The sequence below is a fragment of the Staurois parvus genome, unplaced genomic scaffold (genome assembly GCF_062004578.1).
Source record: "Staurois parvus isolate SC_StPar_1 unplaced genomic scaffold, SC_StPar_1.0 ptg000686l, whole genome shotgun sequence".
Taxonomy (NCBI): domain Eukaryota; kingdom Metazoa; phylum Chordata; class Amphibia; order Anura; family Ranidae; genus Staurois; species Staurois parvus.
Window position 1 is genome coordinate 3,815,194 of NW_028318482.1, and position 21,746 is coordinate 3,836,939.

The 21,746-nt window shown below is 42.4% G+C and overlaps 1 protein-coding gene across 3 annotated transcripts in view; it reads right to left on the bottom strand.

The window, feature by feature from the left end:
• TTYH1 (tweety family member 1) overlaps positions 1-21,746 on the bottom strand; it is a 283,569-nt gene that overhangs the window by 88,094 nt on the left and 173,729 nt on the right. For all 3 annotated transcript variants that reach the window (XM_089652576.1, XM_089652575.1, XM_089652577.1), the window contains exons 4-5: positions 17,328-17,548; positions 13,419-13,514 (exon numbers count right to left, since the gene is read on the bottom strand). In XM_089652576.1, coding sequence (XP_089508702.1) covers positions 13,419-13,514; positions 17,328-17,548 — 317 coding nt within the window. The remainder of the gene's footprint in view (positions 1-13,418; positions 13,515-17,327; positions 17,549-21,746) is intronic.

The following is a 21,746-nucleotide window of genomic DNA, read 5'->3' on the forward strand; positions in this document are numbered from 1 at the left end:
ACATCCGCGTCGGCATGAAAAAGCAAGGGACCCCTGGTCAGCCCCCACGTAGACATTTGTCGGTAGAACTTAATGACACATTTTTAGCAGGTAACATCAGTTTCAGCACCAATATTAGCTCTAGCTCCTGTAGGGCCCTCACCAGTCCATTATGGGTAACTGGGCAGCTAGGCAGCCCTCAGGTGTGCTTTAACATCAGCTTTGGCACAGGTAACAAGTTTGTTGGGACTACCACCTGCGAGGGAGGTATAACTGTCAATCTGACTAACCAGACTTCCTTTCTGAGTAACCACACTGACCGACCAGACCACGTGTGTTGGAAGGACGGATGTGATGTGCAGACTGAGGGAGCAACCCCCCAGTCTGTGCAACTGTTGCTCAGTGCCAGAGGCCGAACGAGGAACTCCTCCTGCTCTGCTCTGACAGGTCCATACTATTTTCTGTGTGGTTCGGCAGCCTATAGAACATTCCCCCAGAACGCGAAAGGTTCGTGTGCCCTCATAAAGCTAGTCCCCGCATCCTATGTAGTGATGGACCATGAAGAGTTGATGGTCCACAAGAAGGTAAGGATGGCAGGGAGAGTTCGCAGGGAACTGTTCTCTGAGGGCGACCAGGCATGGGCTTGGTTCCCCTCATGGACAGGATGGGGAATAGAACTTATGAAGCGCCTGAACAATTTTTCTGTCATCGTGGATAGTATGTTTAACGAGACCGTAGAGGCTGTCAGAGAAATTGCCCAAGAACAACGGTAGATGGGAATTTTAGTGCTTCAGGAGAAGATGGCCCTTGATTATCTTTTAGCCGCCAAAGGGGGGTTCTGTGAGTTCATCGGAGAGGATTGTTGTACTTGGATAGAAGACACCGATGACAAGGTCCAGGCCCATATGGACAAAGTTAGTGAACTACAGGGAAAAGCTAGAGCTATAGCTAGTGAGAGTTGGAATCCGTTCAAGGGTTTGGGAGGATTGGGAGATTTCCTGTTCTCCATCGGATCTTGGTTGAAGGAAGTGGGAGTGTATATCCTGATGCTTCTCTTTTTCATCTGCCTTTTATATGCCGCGGTGAGATGTTCCTGTTGCCTCATCGACCGTGTAAGCCAAGCTCGGGCAGACGACCACATCTCCATGCCCGCTCCGGGGATCCCACTCCAACCACTGATCGGGGGAAGACCTCACCAACCAACCACCTTCTCTACAGATTACGTCCTGGCTTCCCTCTAATTTATCTCTCTGAAGACCACATTCTCCAAGACCTTCAAGCAAGCTTCAAGCCTCATCATTGTTTGTGTCTGCGATTTGGAAAACTGTCTGGGTCGAGACCAGCCTTGTGTGGCCCCGTCTGCAGGGGCAATTTGAGAATCTATTGCTGGATCTCCCCAGACCACCGTGGGATCACAAGCTTTATTCATACCACAAGTCTGTTTGTGGTTTTTGCAAGAGCCTTCCTGTAGTGAAGGTTCCAACGCTCTTGAGGATCATCGCTTCAATCAAGCCTGTTTGCGTCGAGTCTGCGTCGGGTCTTGTTGTTTCAGGTACCCCGTGGAGCTTTATTCTCAGGGACAACTACAGGAACTCTTTGAAGTTTTGAGACTACACCCATCAAGCTGAAGAAGATCAAGAAGGGACACGAGGAGAATATGATAAAACAGGAGGGAATGTCATGGAAATTTTGTATTGTTGGTCGAACTTTAAATGTGTCATATATTCGTGTTATTCATATGTCTCTCGTGTGGCTTAATTAAAGCTCTGAAGGCTGCAATTGGGCCATGCGCATGTACAATGTATGTATTACAGTACTCAGCTTGGTAATGGATGAGATGGCAGATCTGCGCTTATAGACCGGCGTGTATACCACCACGGCATTCCATGCGAATGCTGCTGTCAGTAGACCGTGGGCCTGTATCCACATATCAGCAGCATGGTACCACGTGGGCTTCATAACGCAATGCGCAAGCGGTGTGAACTCCACGTGTAGGCTTATGCATATCTTACAACCCATTACTAATCTGAACTGTATCTGGGATGGATGTGTTTTAATAAAGATCGTATCGGGCCCATCCAGGTACAGACTGATATTTTTAGGGAGATGCTTGTGCAGAGAATTTTGCATACCAATAGAAGCTAGTAGGACAGGAAATATGACCTCAGATGGCTCATAGGGGGGAAGGGGAGGAAGTCTGCTGACCTCAGAAGACTCATGGGGGAGGACCAGTGATAGATAATAGCAAAGGCTATGCTCCAATTGGAATGTACATCCTCTGTATAGGCAATCCCCATTGTATTGTTCGGTGGGAGGGATTGACTTTATTCATGTGGGGGGCATGTGTGTATTCTTAATAAAACAGAGAGCTGAGCCTAAAGCCGGCCCTTATGTGGATTGCAACCAGCCTTAGAGTGTCGTGTGATCATTCTAGGGTAACGGAGCTCCAATCACCCACAAATTCAACAGAACCAAAGTATTTGGATGGGCAGGAATCGTGTAGTTTGGCTGCAGTTGTGGTAAGCGAGATTCGCACAGCTTTATGGGGGATTTCTGCGCATCCAACTGCGAGTACTCACGGTAAGGAGAAATTCGTTAAAACGAATTTCCAAGACATATGTAACAAATCCGTAAGGTCATCAAGGTCTGGTCACTGGTATGGCGTCATCTAGGGCTTGTAGTGGGTTCCCAGGAATGGTGTCACTCACGCTTGGGGGCCACATCAAACTCATCAGAGGGTCCAACGTTGTCCAGACTCCTGACGCTACTCCACCTTAAATGGCTCGAAACATAACGAGCCCGGGAGGCAAAATAGTGCTAATAGTGTAGTAACGTTTATTTAGGGATCCAAAAACATCAATAAACTGCAGGACACTCACATGTAGCACAGCATTGGCTTAAAGTATATCCCCATAGAAAGCAATAAATCATATGGTTGGCGTCAAATTGAGGGATTCCCCTGACATGTTTCGTGCGGATTGCACATTATCAAAGGGGTGAATCCTCTCAATGAGACGCTCTTCTAAATACATGTTGCCGCGCGTATTTAGAAGAGCGTCTCATTGAGAGGATTCACCCCTTTGATAATGTGCAATCCGCACGAAACATGTCAGGGGAATCCCTCAATTTGACGCCAACCATATGATTTATTGCTTTCTATGGGGATATACTTTAAGCCAATGCTGTGCTACATGTGAGTGTCCTGCAGTTTATTGATGTTTTTGGATCCCTAAATAAACGTTACTACACTATTAGCACTATTTTGCCTCCCGGGCTCGTTATGTTTCGAGCCATTTAAGGTGGAGTAGCGTCAGGAGTCTGGACAACGTTGGACCCTCTGGTGAGTTTGATGTGGCCCCCAAGCGTGAGTGACACCATTCCTGGGAACCCACTACAAGCCCTAGATGACGCCATACCAGTGACCAGACCTTGATGACCTTACGGATTTGTTACATACAACGCTCAGTTTGTTTGTACTTCTGGTAAGTGCATTATTGTACTACTCTTTCACGGAGCATCCAGGACTGTTTTGCACCAGGTGATCTCTACAATATTGGAATATCTTCTGTTGTGCGGACTTCAGTGTACCACATATGAACACTCTCTATGAACACATCTCAGCTGTTGTTCTATCTGGTTATTGCTACATTATTTATCTCAAGCGCTGCATTACTAAGACTTTTATATTGATTACTGAGGTGCCGTGGTATGCCTTTTTATGCTAGCAGCTTTTCCTACTAATTTTTCAATTTTAATAAGTTGTTATATTGAGTTGCGCTCATTCCAATCTGTTTAGTCAATATCCCCAAGCAATGAATGAGAAGAATGAATGAATGAGTGGGCTGCAACTATGCAAACAGAACTGTGCCAACAGGCTCAACAACAACCATGGGTCAAAAGACCCATCAACAAGAGTGCCACAGCAAGAACCTTGTGGCTGAAAGCTGCATCTGCAGAAGATTGGATTTTCACCTGGTAAACAGATTTGAACAAAAGATCAGGTGGTGACCTTACAGAGCTGAGCTATAGTGTCAAAAAGCTGAGGAAACACCCACCAATCTGATGAAGTGGGAGTGTAAAAGCACAGGAGTTTTGTCCTTTAGAGCGTAAGCTCTAGCGGTCCAGCAAGCAATGGTTGATTTGGAAACGGTGTCCCTTGCAAGATCTTCATGAAAGAAGCTCTTGTTTTGAGATAGACTGTAATGGCTCTGGCTACATCCAGGCAACGAAGAGCAATTTCTTTGGGGTACTTTGGAGCAGGGCACATAAATGAAAAACCTACATCTTCATTGATGTGGAAGTCTGATACCACCTTGGGAAGGAAGGATGGCTTTGGAAGCAGAACTACCTTGTCATTATGAAGAATAGGAAATGGCTCCTCTTAAGAGAGAGGCACAAACTTTGAGACACAACTGACAGATGTGATCTCATCCAACAAGGCCACCTTGTGGGAGAGGTCACCTAAGTATTATCCTTGATAGTTTCAAAGGGTGGTTTCTTCAGGACAAAGAGAACCAAGCTGAATTCCCAAGGAAATACAGAGTGCTGTATGGGAGACCTGACACCTTTTGACTAGGGATGGTAAAGCTAGCATGTTATGAAAGAGAATGGACAAGGCCAAAATCTGTCCTTTCAGGTTGCTTAAGGCTAAGTTCTGGCCAAGTCCAGATTTGAGAAAGGCCAGAATGTGAGGCATCAACAATTCTCTGGAATTGAAGCATCTGCGTCCACACTAGCAAAGAGGGATTTCCAGACATGATATTAGTTGTTTCTGGAAGTGACATTTCCTGCTTTTTGCAAGGTAGGGATGACAGATTCAGAGACCAGTGTATTTAGATGAGCCCAGGGGTGTATATGTGTATGCATGATACTCTTGTGTAACTCTAATTTTTACCCATTGATAATTTAATATACCCAATATGGGCTGAGCTTCCGCAAGACCTATATACACATTCTTAATTGACATTGTTTTTAAATTGATGTCGTGTGTGTGGTTGTGGTTGCTGAACACTGTGTGTTACTTTTTGTTGCTACTGCAAATGATTTTGCTTAAACTGAATAAATATAGTTTTTATTCATCATAATCTGATACAAGTCTCGTTTGCTGTCCAATTAACTACTTGTCTGACTGAGAAGCAGGATGAAACAGAGCTCCCTGGGACAGCAGGTCTAGCATGATAGGATGAGGTCAGGAATCATCTCCTGGAAGTCTGGGTATGTCTATGTACCTATTACTACTGGTTTATTTTGGTACAATGAGAATAAGTGGCGTCTTCTCTTGCTCTATTTTGTGGAGCAGACGAGGTAGAATATACACTGGAAGGAAGGCATAGATTAACCTGAACTGAGACCAGTGGAATATCAAAACATCCAGTGTCAGTACTAGAGGATTTGTGGACCTGGCTACAAATAGAGGTAGTTTGTTGTTAATTCTGGGGCCCATGATATCCCTATCCAAGGTCCAAAATGTTTAATATAACCAGTTGAAGACGTTGGGGTAAAGGGCCCATTCTCCTTGATCCAGGAGGTGACTGCTGAGGTAATCTGCTTTCCAGTTGTCCATTCCTGGGATGTGGACTGCAGAGATCACTGGACAGTGAGTTTCTGTCCATAAGATGATCTGGCTTGCTTCCTTTAAGGCTTGCTAACTCTTGGTGCCCCCTTGGTGGTATATGTAGGCCATGGTGATGACATTGTCTGTTTGCACTCTGATAGCGTGTACCTTTAGAATGGGGGGGGGTCCAGTGTTGCACAGCAATTTTGTTTGCTCTAAGCTCCAAGATGTTGATAGGGAGCTTGGCTGTAACTGATGACCATGTTCCCTGAATTGTGAGGGACTGCAACAATCTTCCCCAGCCTGAAAGACTGCCATCTGTTGTTATCATTTTCCAGTGGTAAGGAAGGAAGCACTTCCCTATTGTTAAGGCTAGCTTGGAGATCCAGCAAGCTAGAGGGTCCCTTGCTTAAATAGGAGCACAAATAAGTTAAAAGAAAGATCATGAACAGTGTGCTGTGAGCACAAGACCCACTTTGCCTTGGATCACTGTCATTTGTTGCTATGCTGCAGGTGAGCTAGCCACCAGAACCATAACAATTAATGACGCTCTAGGGCCAGGGCTATGCTGTTGTTGCTACGGTGAGTGAAGTTGGCTGGCTCGCACCATGGCAAGACATGACTGACCCAGGGCAGGTGACATTCAGGGCCATTCCCAGCATTCAGGAGAAGACAAATGTCCACCTCACAATGCTCCCGTCATCTGCTGTGCTGCTGCTGGAATAAAAAAAGCAGGTCTTTGATGTGAAGAGAGAACTGTGTTATTGGTGGCTCTATGGTAATGGGGAGACTGACATTTATAGGAGCCTCTGATGTATAATAGCGGCTCTGATGTGTTGGGTTACATCTGACATGATCAGGAGCTTCTGATGCAATTGGGGGAACTTCTGTTCTGCAGGGGCTTCTGATATGAAGTTCATTTTATCAAGGCGATTGTGCACATTCCCTCAGGCTCAGGTTTCTCACTGATTAGTAATGTTTAGATTGTTTACATTTTAAACTGTGGTGCCTTGAAATCTTGCATACCTCTAAAGAGTGCCACTGCTTTAATGATAGCAATATAAATATGATAACCTTATGGGCCAAGGGCTAATTTTGAACTTTCCCAAAATATTGTACAGTCAAAGATTTGAATTTCAATGTCTTATGTCAGAGCCAAGAGTCTAATAACAAATAAATATGCAGCACACTATGTAATCATTTTTACTTGACTGCATTGTAAGACCTTTTGCACATGGTTGTAAGGAACAGAGTTAGAGCATACAGTTTAAAATACGTCTGTTGTTAAGGAACCAGAGTTGCAGCATATTTTAGGTCATAGGAATGCATTACTTAAAACTCCTTGTACAGTGTCAGAAGTTACAATTGTACAGTGTCAGAAGTTACAATTGCACAGTGTTTTCAGTAATGAACTCCTGTGGGCAAAATTATGCTGCAGCTGAGGTTTCTGGGTGCCACAACAACAGCTGAACTTTACACTGTATGCCCATACACTGTTGTTTACAGCTGGGTACAAGAGGTTCTAGAAGAAGAGATAAGGCAGTTCTTATCAAGAAATATAAATTACATTGTATTTATGTGTGCAGTTTTACTAAATGGCAAAGGAGGAAGGGAAGATGAGGCAGTGTAATATGCCAGAGACAAGAGCCAGAAATATTGCACTGACATACTGCACATTATGTAAGCAGTCTCACTAAGCCACAATGTTAAATGTGATGTCAGATGTCAGGGAAACTTTTATGAAGTTACAATAAAATTAATTTTATGCGTGAACATTCTTTTACTCCTAAATATTAAATCAGAACTAAAGGCAAAACTTTGTTTTCATTTTGGATAGAGTAAGGGAAGGGTTTAACCCCTGTTGGGTTTTTTTGCCATCTGTGTCCCATAGAGGAGATCTCCCTTCACTTCTTGTCCCATAGCCAAAACAGGAAGTGAGAGGAAATCCCTCCAAAGTGAGGGAATCCCAGGGTATCGCCAAGGTCACCAAAATTAGTGTTCCCATTAAAAGATTTCCCCTCTACTACTGTTCTGGTGTCAACCCAAAATGTGGGATTTTCTTTTACTTTCACATTCAATAAATGGTAATGGTAAACAGGAGTATTAGGGTAAATCTCCCTACTGGGGATACAGTCCGCAATAAAAACCTGACAAGAGTTCAAATCCCTCTCCATTTTATCCAAAACTAAGAAAAAAAAAGTTTTTCCTTTAGTTACACTTTAAGGCCTATGCTCGGGGTTATACACAGTGGGCCTATGGCAAGAAGTATGACACAATACGGTGAAGGGTTCCATCAGCAACAGATGGGCAACTGTCCTATCCAAGAAGAAGTGAAGTGGGACGGGACTTGCTCAGTTTGCCCACCGACACCTGCCCGATCCTAGTTCCCCTTATAAACTGTTTTTGCAGCTCAAAAATATTTAATTAACTTCATAGACCATATTTAAACTGGCTGTATTTGGAACAGGTGGGACAAAAGTCAGCTTTTAATTAAAAAAACAACTTTAGAGTGTTTTTGTTCCATGGTAAAGCTACAGCTAAATATTGTATTACCTCCATACACAGTATTTAAAAAATGTTACTGCATTGTGAACATTAGAGAGACCAGGCAGCATTTAAGCAAAAAATCAACTATAGAGTGTATTACTAGCAAAATATTTTACAGACTCCATGCATAGTATGTAGGCACTTTTGCTAAACCACAGTGTAATGGGGTTGAGAACAGGGACGTTTTAAAGAAGAAACCACAGTGAGAGTACTCTATTTCAGAAATACAATAGCTATGAACATTTTTGATTGATGGAGCACAGGACTATGTAAAAAAAGGGGAAAAAGAAAATTGATTTAGTTTGCATAATTTTCTCACTTTTATTTGTGGGGTGCTCCCTTAAAATCCATAGGACTGTTTTGACTAAACGAAAATCATACAATCTGGTATTGTACAAGCAAAATGTTATTCCATGTCCCTTCTAATAATTTTGGATGAAAGCTGTGTACTAACGGTCAGATTATTTTTCGCAAGCGGTATTTTGCATACAATTTTCTGATCGTGTGTACTAGGCTTAACAATGGCAATATTGCTCTCCTTACATTTCCATTAGTGTGAACTTTGTGAGTCCACCAAAGTGTATAAACAAACATCACAGGTACAGTGCAGGCAACCTCTAGTAGTTTTTAAAATAAAAAAGTAAAAAAATATGTTTTTAAAATCAGGTGTGTGCCACCTCCTGGATCTCTCTCTTCTTTTTTACAATTTACTGTTTTGCTGAGCAGCTCGAAACAGCAGCCGTACAATCATTTTCCGTTGAACTGTTCGCCCTTGCCTCCCCTTGCCCAATCACAGAATGCTTTACACTTAATAAACCCATTTATAAAATGCAGTTATTTCTGTGACTGGGCAGAGAAGAGTAGGGACAGAAGAGGTGTGACAATGTAATTCCTGGAAAGGACTGTTCAAAAAAAATATCACACACCTCCTCAGACTTCAAAAGATCAGATAAGGTGATGCTCTTCTGACAAGATTCGAGGCACCATCTTTGTAGACATCGTTCTCATTCCAAAATCCTCTGTTAGAATCTGCCGCACTGTTTCCCTGCTCAGGTTCAATTCTTCTGCCACCATTTGCACACTCAGTCTTGGATCTGAGCATATGAGGGTTCATACTTTGTCCACATTTGCATCCGTCCTTTGTGTTTTTGGCTGCCAACTTCTTGAGTCATCATGGTCATCTTCCCATCCCTCCTTAAACCGCCTATATCATTCAAAAACACTTGATTTCTTCATGAAATGTTCACCATAAGCTTGTTGTAACAGAGCTATATTTTCACTTTCACTTTTGCCAATTTTTACACAAAATTTTATGTTAATCTGCTGCTCCAGATTCCTGTCACTCGTTTTCCACCAACAGCACAACGCACACACGTGTTATTTTTTCTACTACTCCGTAAAGACTGAACCAACTGGTCTGTGACCCCTGCGAGTGCAAGATAGATCATGTCAGAACACGCTTGAGTGCGACTGACTGTATGACTCTCCCCTATAGTGCTACACGCTTATCCGGAAATTAAACTGTCACATCTCATATAGGGAAAGCTATATTATCGGTGCGTGGCAAACCAACTGACTGTAAACAAAAGAGAGAGATTGAGAGAGATCCATGAGGTGGCAGGCACTTCCTTGCACAGAAATCCTTGAATGACAGCAGATTTTAAATACTTTTTTTCCCTCTTTTTTAAGTATCTACGGTCAAAATTTTAATAATACGTTGATTTCTACATTGTATTTCAATTATTTCTACTCCAATTAATCTGATTGATCTTGCTGTTTGTAAACTTACTTTGTGAAGAATCCAACATGTTTAATTATGTTTAATTATGTGACACATATTCACTACGCCCTGTGAGTAGGCACTGTTGTGTCACAGAATTCACAGAGCCTGCCTTCTGAACTACAGAAGCTTTCTCTCCTCTCCTTGCAGGGATGACCGGATGGGCTAGACAGAATCTGATTGGTCAGCACCGTCCATGTGATGGTGCTGACCAATCAAAAGCCCTCTAGCCCAAACTGTCATCCCTGCGAGGAAAGGAGGGAGGTGTCCCGCACCGATCCTGTGCACATTTAGGCTATGACAAGCCTGGGTTCACACAGGAGCAGTGGGGAAAATGCATGCGGTTTGGACAGGAATCACATCCCTTTTCAAATCGCATGTTAATCTTTGCAGTGCAAATGCATTGACACAAATTGCACCGCAAAGTATCGGTTTCTGGTATTGGGAGCTTTTTCACGGTACTAGTGCTTGTGAAAATACTCGGTATCAGCAATACCGGTATCTGTGCAACCCTACCAGAAACTGTATATACAGTCATAACCTTTGATACTGTACCTTGTGAAACAGCAAATAAATTGGCAACTTCAGTCATAGAGACACCATCTAAGAGGGCACCAACAATTTGCCTTCTTTGAAGCTCAGTAAGCTCTGACATGACTCCGTATTACTAGCAGCACACGCAGTGAATGACGAAAGTAATGCTTCCCACCTGTTAGCTAGGTGTCTCATCACACAGCGGAAGCAAAAGAATGTTACATCACTTCTGCTTTCAACACGAAAAAGTGTTGTCACATTTAACCCCTGTATATTGGATTGTCAAAAATAACTATTGTCTGTATTGCTATCATAATACTGATAATATAAAATAAAATGATATCCTGTGACCATAGATTTCTTTTATCTGGACTGCCATATATTGCACTGTAGAAAGATTTTCATGGATGGAGCTGCAGAATCATTGACTCGGGAGTTAGGTTTTCCCTTCTTACTTGCAACTACAAGATTTTGCACAGCAGGGTAGCTTGGTGTACGCAAGTTTTGCTAGGATGAAAAGACAAGCACCGAGCAGACAGGCTGTGTACCTTTACATTTTTCCCATTCTATTTTTTTTAGTTTGATTGAAGTGTACCAATAACGAGAACTATATTCACTTTTGTTAAATTTTTTTCCACACAGTTTCTTTAGCATCTTCGCGCTATGACCACCTGCTAAGTACTATGGGAGTCTGTACCGTGGGGAAAATAATTATTTGATCCTCTGCAGATTTTGTAAGTTTGCCAATTTACAAAGAAATAAATGGTCTATAATGTTTATCATAGGCGTATTTTAAATGATAGAGGCAGACTATTAACCGTAAATCCAGAAAAAAAACACATGATACAAATGTTATAAATTGAGTTGCAGTTCAGTGAGTAAAATAAGTATTTGATCCACAAGCAAAACATGACTTAGTACTTGGTGGAGAAACATTTCTTGGCAAGCAAAGAGGTAAAATGTTACTTATAGTTGGTTACCAGGTTTGCACACATCTCAGGAGGGATTTTGGTCCACTCTTCTTTACAGACTTTCTCTAAATCTTTAATGTTTCTTTGCTGTTGCTTAGCAACATGATGTTTCAGCTTCCTCCATAGATTTTCTATAGGATTAAGGCCTGGAGACTGGCTAGGCCAATCCATGACCTTAATGTGCTTTTTACTGAGCCTCTCCATTTTTTTCCTTGGTGGTATGTGTTGGGTCATTGCCATGTTGGAAAACTCATCCACAACCCGTCTTCAGAGTTCCAGCTGAGGAAAGAAGATTCTCATCCAAGATTTTAGAACACATGGCCCTGTGCATTGGCCCCTCAGTGCAGCAAAGTCAGCCTGTACCTTTAGCAGAGAAACAGCCCCAAAGCATAATGTTTCCACTGTAGGGATGGTGTTCTTAGGGTCATAGTCAGCATTTTTCTTCCTCTAAACACAGCGAGTCACGTTAATGCCAAAGAGTTCAATTTTGGTCTGACCACAGCACGTTTTCCCAATCCTTCTCTGAATCATTTAGATGTTCATTGGCAAACTTCAGATGGGCCTGTAGATGTGCCTTCTTGAGGAGGTGGACCTTGCAGGTGCTTCAGGATTTTAATCCATGCCGGCATATTGTGTTACCAATGGTTTGTTTGGTGACTGTGGTCCCAACTACCTTAAGATCATTTGCAAGATCCTCCCATTTAGTTCTGGGCTGATCCATCACTTTTCTCATGATCATCCTTACGCCATGAGACAAAATCTTTCATGGAACGTCAGACTGGTGGCGATTGTTGGTTGTTTTGTATTTCTTCCATTTGGAAATAATTGCTCCAACAGTTGTCTCCTTCTCACCAAGCCTCTTGCTGATAGGCGTGTAGCCCATTCCAGCCCTGTGTAGGTCTACAATCTTGTCCTTGATGTCCTTTTACAGCTCTTTGGTCATTTGCCCATGGTTGTGATGTCGGAATGGAAGAAAGAGAGTCTGTGGACAGGTGCCTTTTATGCACATAACAAGTAGTCATTAGGAGCACCTTTGGGGGGACGAGCTCCCCCTACTCCAAAGCACCCCCCGCCATGTTGAGGGCATGTGGCCTGGTATTGTTCAGGGGGGGGCGCTTGCTTGCCCCCCCCCCTTTCCTGACCTGCTGGGCTACATGCTCTGATAATGGTCTGGTATGGATTTTGGGGGAGAAACCCACGCCATTTTTTTCTAATTTTGGCGTGGGGCTTCCCCTCAAGCTCCATACCAGACCCAAAGGGCTTGGGAGGGGGGGACCCCACACCATTTTTTAAATTATTTTTTAATTGCTGGAAATTTTTTCTTTTACATTCAACTGTCAGTGGGAATCCCGCTGACAGCTGAAAAATTAATGCATGCTTTTCACTACTAAAATACTGCATGACTTGGTAAAATAACTAATTCAGTATTTTAATAGCCTTTTTTAGTGAATTTACTATTTTTCAGTGCATTCTGGGCTTTTGGGAAGTTCTCCTGAGGTTATCTTTTAAAAACGCTTCTAAATGCAAACGTGCATAAATGCGGCTAAACGCGTTATGCAAACGCGGCTAAACTGACTTTTTTAACCCAGTCAGTTTCCATCATTCAGAAGAGTTTTCAAAACGCCCCATGTACATGAACCCTTAAACTGAAACGACTAATATGTGTACCACATGAGCACATAGCCAGTCTGTGGGAGCCAAAATTATTATTAGCTGGTAGGAGATCAAATACTTCTTTTACTCACTGAACTGCAACTCAGTTTATAACATTTGTATCGTGCGTTTTTCTGGATTTTTGGTTGATATTCTGTCTCTATCATTTAAAATACACCTATGATAAAAAATATAGACCCTTCATTTCTTTGTAAGTGAGCAAACCTACAAAATCTGCAGAGGAGCAGAGGATCAAATTATTATTTTCTCCACTGTAATTTGTGATAGTTGGAGCAACAAAGGTTTGTGTTCCCTACAAAATAATACACAAAGCACCACATTGTTTGTGTGATCTGCCTTGATTGCTGTACACAAACGTAGCACTAGAGGGAGTACTCACACAATTACAAGCCACTTGATCTGCTTGGCCAGGCCCAGTAAGGTGAAAAGACAGATAATCAGATCCAAGAGCAGCAGCAGAATGTAAGCCAACCACCTGCAGATACAAAGGAGGCAAAAGCAAAGATGAAATCCATCTGAGAACATGACATAGACACAGGTTCATGCCTGAAATGTATTTCATTGTCATCAATGTGGCCTTTATCTGCTGCACAATAGCATATAGATCAGAATGCAATTAATCTGGCTCTTACATATTTCTTTCTGATTTTTATTATTGTATGTTTAAAATAAATAATTTCAGTGTTTTTCCTGTTTCAGTAAACATATGACCTGTGATATCATTGATGAACATCTGAGTCACTGAATTTTTCAGCATTGTATTACAAGCGGGGCTGGATTCAAAATTCCTGACCACCTAGACCAACTATTTTAAATCACCTCCTTCTAACCCTCTAAACTGTCTGGTTTTAGTATGACGCTAACAAAATCAGACACCTGTATCGCGACCCCTGCAGAAGCCGCTGAAGGGCAACACGCATTTTCCACATCTTCACACACAGTAAAAAACAGTCCTCAAGCTATTTTTATTAAGGTATTAACAATTTGGATGGGGACTAGGGATATATGGGATGCCCAAGGATCTGCAAACTTGAGGACAAACGTCTTAGCAAACTGTACAGTGTACAAAAAAATGTGGATCAGCAAAAATAGCACTGTCTCTTTAACTGCTTGCCCGCCATCCTATAGCAGAAATACTGCTACAGGGCGGCAGGGCTGCACAAAATCACGTATATATACATGATTTGCATCTCCGGGTAGGGTGCACGCCGCCCTACCTGCGTTGCTATTGGCGGCTACAAATGTCAATCACTGGGTTTCGGCTGGAGAGTCCCTGCCGACACCCGGCAATCGCCCTTCAAAGCTGACAGGGGAGAGACCTGTGTGTAAACAACACAGGTCTCTCTCTCCTGCCAGCAAAGACATGCTGTTTTGTAATACAAAGCAGCATGTCTCCAAGGTAAAACACACACAGCACACAGTTAACTCTTTGATCACCCAAATGTTAACCCCTTCCTGCCCAGTGTCATTAGTATGGTGTCAGTGCTTTTTATTAGCACTGATCACTGTAATAGTGTCACTGGGAATGTCAGTGACAGTTAGTCAGTTCCCCCCAGTGTCAGAATGCCCACCGCAGTCCCGCTATAAGTCGCTGATCGCCGCCATTACTAATATTAAAAAAAATTCCAGTATTTATACCACCATTTGTAGCCTCTATAACTTTCACGTAAACCAATTAATTTACATGTATTGGGATTTTTTTTTAGCAAAAACATGTAGTAGAATACATTTTGGCCTAAATTTATGACGAAATTAGATTTTTAAAATTTTTTTATTTGATATGTTTTATAGCAAAAAGTCAAAAATATTGTTTGTTTTTTTTCAAAATTGTTGGTCTTTTTTTGTTTATAGCACACAAAATATTAAACACAGAGGTGATCAAATACCACCGAAAGAAAGCTCTATTTGTGGGAAAAAAGTACATAAATTTAAATTATGTACAGCGTTGCATGACCGTGCCATTGTCAGTTAAAGTAATGCAGCGCTATATCACAAAAATGGCCTGGTCAGGAAGGGGGGTAAATCATCTGGAGGGCAAGTGGTTAAGGAGCACTGATGTCCTCTTGATGTACCTCCTCAAACCCCAGATGAATCCTTCCTCTTTCACCCAGCTGCACTGAGCATTTCCCTGGGCACGGGATTCCAAAATCTGCTAATGACGTAGCCCTGGATGAGAATAAGCTGGGCTTTGCACCTGACGGCCCTCTCCCTTTATCTGTCCCAGGGGTTGTAGAAGTACTCACACTGTCCTGTCCTGTTAGCTCGGTGGCTTGCAGCTACTTTCAGGCCTTATGCTGGGCTGGCTCTTTCCCTGATGACAGGATTGTCCTCTTTAGGAGACTTGGCACAGTGGAGATCCTCCTGTCCAGCAACCAGCCTCTAAGTAAGCTCCCCTCCCTGGCTCCACTCTCCAGTACCTTCCTTCAGTGCATCTTCCACATGACTCCCCTTGCTGCAGAGGCTCTGTCATATTTAAGGGTCGACCTTGGCCACCATGCCCGGCCTCCTTCCTGGGGATTGGCCAAGTTCCCCTAAACATGCAAATCTGGGCTTCTGCCCCTCTTTCAGAAAGTGCCAGAAGTTTCTGGAAGAGTGGGAGGTCTCCAGAAGCCCTGACCTCTAGACCCTCCCAGCCTGCCCTGAGGTTAACTCACTACCTAACTTCCAAGATGACTTATCCCAGGCTTCTGACAAGCCTCTAACTAAAAAAACAACAAATCCTATTTACCTAGAGGGCGCTACACACCATAGCTGCATGGGGCACAGCGGTGAAGGGGTTGGAAAGATTCAACTAGACAGTTTTACCACTATACATCACTACATCTAGAATCAACTTCCATAAGGCCCCTTTATCACAGGAAGGAATATGATTTGCTCAGCATGGGATCTGTCTTTTTTTTTTTTTTTGGGGAGATCATGAGATTGGCAGAGGGCCAATCAGCACTGTCCACACAGAGGGTCATGCAGCCTCATAGGATAGTCATAGGATAATGAAAACTCCTACTACAAGCTTTAACCAGTGCTCAGTCGGAAACTGATAGAAGTCTCAAGACTGCTATATACTGCTGATGAGAAAAGGTATTTAGCAGTTTATATTTACTAAAATAATTGAATTTCCATGTTCTGCATACTGTGGGAGACCAGATATAGTGAATACAGGGTCCTGGGTTTAGTAACACTTTAAACAAAAGTAAAACCCAACTAAACCTGCACTCTAAATCAGCTAAATGCATTCCATGTGGATCAAAACAAAGGTGGGCAAAGTCATACAGTCTGCTTTCCTTAGAAAGCAGCCACAAACTGTGTAGAAAAACCTGTCCCCTGCCAGCATGCTGCAGAGACTCTCTGTTGAATAAGAGATCTCTTTGAAAAGGTCTGGCACGCCCCTAGTGACTCAGAGGTAGAGCTCCCCACAGGGGCGGACTGACAACTCATGGGGCCCCCGGGCAATAGGGGATCGTGGGGCCCCTGTGTCCTTGCCCACACCCAAAAAAGCCTATGAAAAAGCCAATGAAAGGTACCAGGGGTATCTCATGGGGCCCCCTACTGACCCCGGGCCCTTGGGCAGTGCCCGAGTGCTCGAATGGTCAGTCTGCCCCTGGCTTCCCAATTAACTGGGAGTGTATTCTTTGCTAATTGTAGAGCAATTGGTCTGACTCAGCAGTTGGAGTGTCTGATTTCTACAGAGAGACCACTGTTTCCACAAAGATAGCAAGGGTTGTTTTCTGCAGCATGCTGGCAGGAAACACACTTTTCTAAGTAGGCTGTGGCTGCTTTAATAAAACAAACTATGACTTTGTGCACCTTTTGGGGTTGATTTTCTAAAGGTAAAACAGACTGTACACTTTGCAAGTGCAGTTGTTCCAGAGCTTAGTAAATGATGTGAAGCTTTTTTTACTTGCACATGATTAGATAATGGAAGTCAACAGAGTTTCTCCTTACTTTTACAAAACTCTGGAGCAACTGCACTTGTAAAGTGCACAGTCTATTTATCATTACTAAATCCACCTTTTGTTTTGTTGCACAAGAAATGTACAGTATTTTAAACTGAAAGTTAAATTGCGTTTTACTTGCCTTCTTTTTGCAGCATCTTTATTGTATTCTCATGGCAATTAATATTTTGACATAACCAGCGGTGAGGAGCAGCATACAATTTAATTTTTAATGACAAAGGTGTGCTTATCCTTTTTTCAAGGAGATAAGGAATAATATGTCTAGGTCAGATGTATAACTTGACCTAAATTGGTTAAATTGCTCTACCTAGAAATTTTTGAAAAAAAAATCTCACCTGTAATCCTCAATGAAATTAATTTGCTCTGCCATCACATTTAGATTTAGATCAACTCCCTTCCAGAAAGACAGGTCTGCCAAATTCTGAGCCACTGATTCCACTTCCCGCCTGGTGTTCCGAACGATGACTAGGAAATCTGTGCGCTTCGAAAAGATCTCCTCCAGCTGAGTCAGGTCACTCTTCACTACAGAGCTAAGAAGCTGCACTGTGTCTGAGATCTGTGGGAACAAAGATTGACATTGAAAGACAAAGCGCCACTCGTATTGTGGAAAAATGAATACTCATCTCATGAACCAAAGAGAAGCTCATTGACTGCATGTATCCAGTTATAACTAAAAAGTTTATGTGAGGTCATTTTTTCAATGATTTTCATTGTTCCATATTTTAATGATTATATTTCATATGTAGATGTTTCTGCCACACAGCATAAGGCTGAGCATAAAAAGCATGATAAAAGCAAGGAGTACTCTTCATTTTGAACATCGCCTCTGACAATCAGTCTGTTTATAGTCCAGTAGGAGGCAAAACAAGCATTTGTGATGGAGGGAGGTGCGTTTTGTCTCATAGCAGATTTTCCAATTGGCAAGTCTCCCTAAAACTGAACCTGCAACGGTCAGCATCAGTTGACTAATGCTTTGGTTCCTGGCACTCTGTCTCTTCATGTTAGAACAGGATGATATCTCACAGAAAGAATCAGTGTATCTCGGAATATCTCTAGACTTGGACTGGGATATGAGGAACATTAACGGATATGGTCACCTTTAACAAAAAAATAATAAATGCAGATATTTTTCAGGAAAAAAAAATCTGCATTTATTTTTTTCCAGGGGAGACTGCAAATCATTGCACTTGCGATCAGTGGATTGTGGGTGCAATGGCAGGCTCCTGCACACTCTTCCTACAGCTTTCAGCCTATACAAGCTTTCAGTTAGAAAGCTGAGGAATTGTCAAGAATTGGCTGCTTCCTGCACTCGTAGTCCACTGAGAACTACAAGTCCATCTGCTGCGGTGAGAGATGGGACATGTAGTTTATCCATACAAAGATCTCTGTGAATGAATGACATGGCTGTGCGGGCAAAGCACACAGCTGTGTCAATTTTAAATGTGATAACGGCAGCAGAGAAGAACCACTGGGGGTAGCAAACAGGTTCTTACATGTTATCCTGTCTATCCGTGCTTCTCTATACTTAATTACAATGATAGTGATGTAATGGAATGACTGTAGGAACAAGAAAAGCAGTTTGACAGAAAAACTATGTAATGGTTATAAAATTAGGCCTTGGCAAACAGCAGGTGCAGAATGCCTACTGTAAGCGCTATGTCATTCATAACTGACGTTTCCCACATTTTTTGAGGTAGAAGGTGGTCAGAGTCTTGGTCTGCTTCAAAGGAGACTTCCACCTATCTGCAAAAAAATAATCAAAGCATTTATAGCAATAATGTGCATTTATTATTTTTGCATTTGAGCCTTCAAAGCTTTGCAGATGCGATTAGGGGATTGATTGAGGCTGCAATGCTCTGGCTCCAGCAGACTCTTCCTTTATCTCAGGTCTGTACCAAGGTATGGACATTCAGCTACGGAGCTGGAGGAAGCAACAATGGAGTACAGCATTTCTGCTCTATTGAAAACTGCAGTTCCTCTTCTGCGGTAACAAATGGGACTTGTTGTTTTACTCTCAACTCACTATAAATACTTGAAATGGCTGTGCAGTCAGAGCCACACAAAGCCACGCTATATTCAAATTTAACAGGAGCTGGGGATGTGTATTGTCATATTCTAGTGTTGGAGTTATGTGTATTGTCAGTCTTTTGTAGGAATGAGCAAACATGTCTGAGTTCAGGTTGCAATGCATTCGTTGAATCCATTATGAAGTTTGTAAATTGTGAACTTAGATCTGAACCCCTTTAGAGTCTATGAGGGGCGATTCTTGAAAATCAGTGTGAATGAGCCCATATAGATATCCATAAGTTTGTGAAGAACTTTAAGAGACATTTTAAGAGACATTTAATTGCTAAAGACAGTTAATTACTAATCCCATTATGAAGTATTATGGGGTAAACCATGGTGGGGACAAGGAGAAGTCCATACTAAGCTTGCTGATTCATCTCTTTAAAGTCCCAAATGTTAAACATCAAAAAACAGAATAAGAACACCACTAAGGCTCGGTTTACACTGCTGTGACTTGGGATCCAACTTGTGAGACCCCCAAGTTGCATGACATGTGAAATCCCATGTTAGCCAATCAGAGCTGTCTTAATTAGCACTACTGAAGTCGCCTTGATCTTAGAAAAGGTTCCTGTACTACTTCAAGGTGACTTCTATCCGACTTGTGCCCATAAACTTTAATGGAATTTACCTCCAAATCAGATCCTTATCTATACTGATGTGATTTGGATCTGACATTACAGGAAAATTACCCAGGTAAAGTCACCATGGCATGATAGTTGCGAATCAAGTCGCATTAAGTCACCAGCAAATTGTCAGGAAGTCGCCTGGCAAAAGTCTCACTGTAAGTCGCTTTACTTTCAGGTCGTAGTAGTGTTAACTGAGCCTAAGGGTATAGAGCAACGGTCACTAAACAGCAGAGTGCAGTCTGAGAACTGCCCCAGCAGTGCTGCCGCCCAGACTGCCAGTCTGCAATGACAGATCCGCCACTGAGCACGGTGGTCGTCACGGCAACATGACATCACATGGGCGCCCCACCCTTTCCAGCTCACTGTCTCTCCAGCTCCTGCTCCCTGCCTGTACACAAGAGTCCAGCAAGAATCCCAACACAGCTCCTGTCTGCCCTCAAGGTAGGGTGTAGTCTTACAGGGGCACTCTGATGGACACTTTGAATGTTAAGGGGCACTCTGGCACAACATAGAATATGCCCATCAGAGTGCCCCTTAACATAACATGTGCCCATCACAGTGCCCCTAATATAAATGTGCCCATCAGAGTGCCCCTTAACATAAAATGTGCCCATCAGCATGCCCCATATTTTATGTTAAGTGGCACTCTGACAGGCACATTTTATGTTAAGGGGCACTCTGACGGGCCCATTTTATGTCAAGGGGGCACAAATGGGCACATACTGTAGATAGGGGAACTCTAATGGAACTCTGAAGAAAATTTTCGTGACCGGATCTCCTTGAATTTTAATTCAATACCCCTGGTATAGACGATTGGTTGTAAAGTAACGATTTCTTCATTTGTCCTGCCAATAAAGATGGGGAGATAGTTCTACTGGACAATTTTGACTATTTTAAAGAAATGGAAAATATACTTTTTTATAGTGATATACAGTGGGTATAGAAAAGAATCACTCCCCTTTAAAATAATCACATTTTGTTGCTTTGCAGCCTGAAATAAAGACAGACACAGTTTTTGTTTTATCCAGCTGTATTTACTCAGTTCAACTTACAACATCCAAGTGAAAGATATAACATCAATATGTCAGAAATAAAATAAAATAAATAAAAACAGAATCACTGAGTTGGGAAAAGGATCATCCCCTCCAAAAATGACTTGCAAATTCAATCAGGTATAGCTAATCTCCTTCTCAATGGCACACAAAGCCATTTGACTGTCAGCTACGGTCATTTTGATTAGCTCTGCATAAAAAGAGCTTTCCTAGAGCATTTCATTTCTTGGTAGTGTAACTGAAGCAAACAAGCAACCATGGGTGGCAAAGCACTATCAAAAGATCTCTGGGATAAAGTTGTGGACAGACACAAGTCAGGAGATGGATACAAAAAAATTAAAAGGCTTTATCAATGCCTAGAAGCACAGTGAAATCTAATATTAAGAATTGGAAGGTATTTGGCACAACACAGACCCTCCCTGGATCAGGATGTCACTTCAAACTGGATAAAAAGCCAGGAGAAATTTGGTCAGAGAGGCTACCAAGTGGCCTACAGCAACTCTAAAGCAGCTGCAGGAATTTATGACAAAGAGTGGTCATTGTGTCCATGTGACAACAATATCACAAATTCTCCACAAATGTGGCTTGTATGGGAGGGTTGCAAGAAAAAAAGCCACTCCTCAAGAAAGACCACACGACTGAGTTTTGCCAAAATGCACCTTGAAGATTCTGAGGCCACATGGAAAAAGGTGTTATAGTCAGATGAGACTAAAATTGAATGATTTGGCTTCTACACAATATGCCTGGCGGAAATCCAATACAGCTCAGCATCCAAATAACACCATTCCTACAGTAAAGCATGGAGGTGGTATTATCCTATTATGCGGGAGTTTCTCTGTAGCAGGGTCTGAAACACTTGTCAGGATAGAAGGAAATATGGATAGGGAAAAATACCACCAAATTCTTGAGGAAAATCTGCTGCCCTCTGCCAGAAAGTTGTCAATGGGAAGAAGATTTAGCTTCCAACATGACAATGACCCAAAGAACACAGTAACAATTACCACACAGT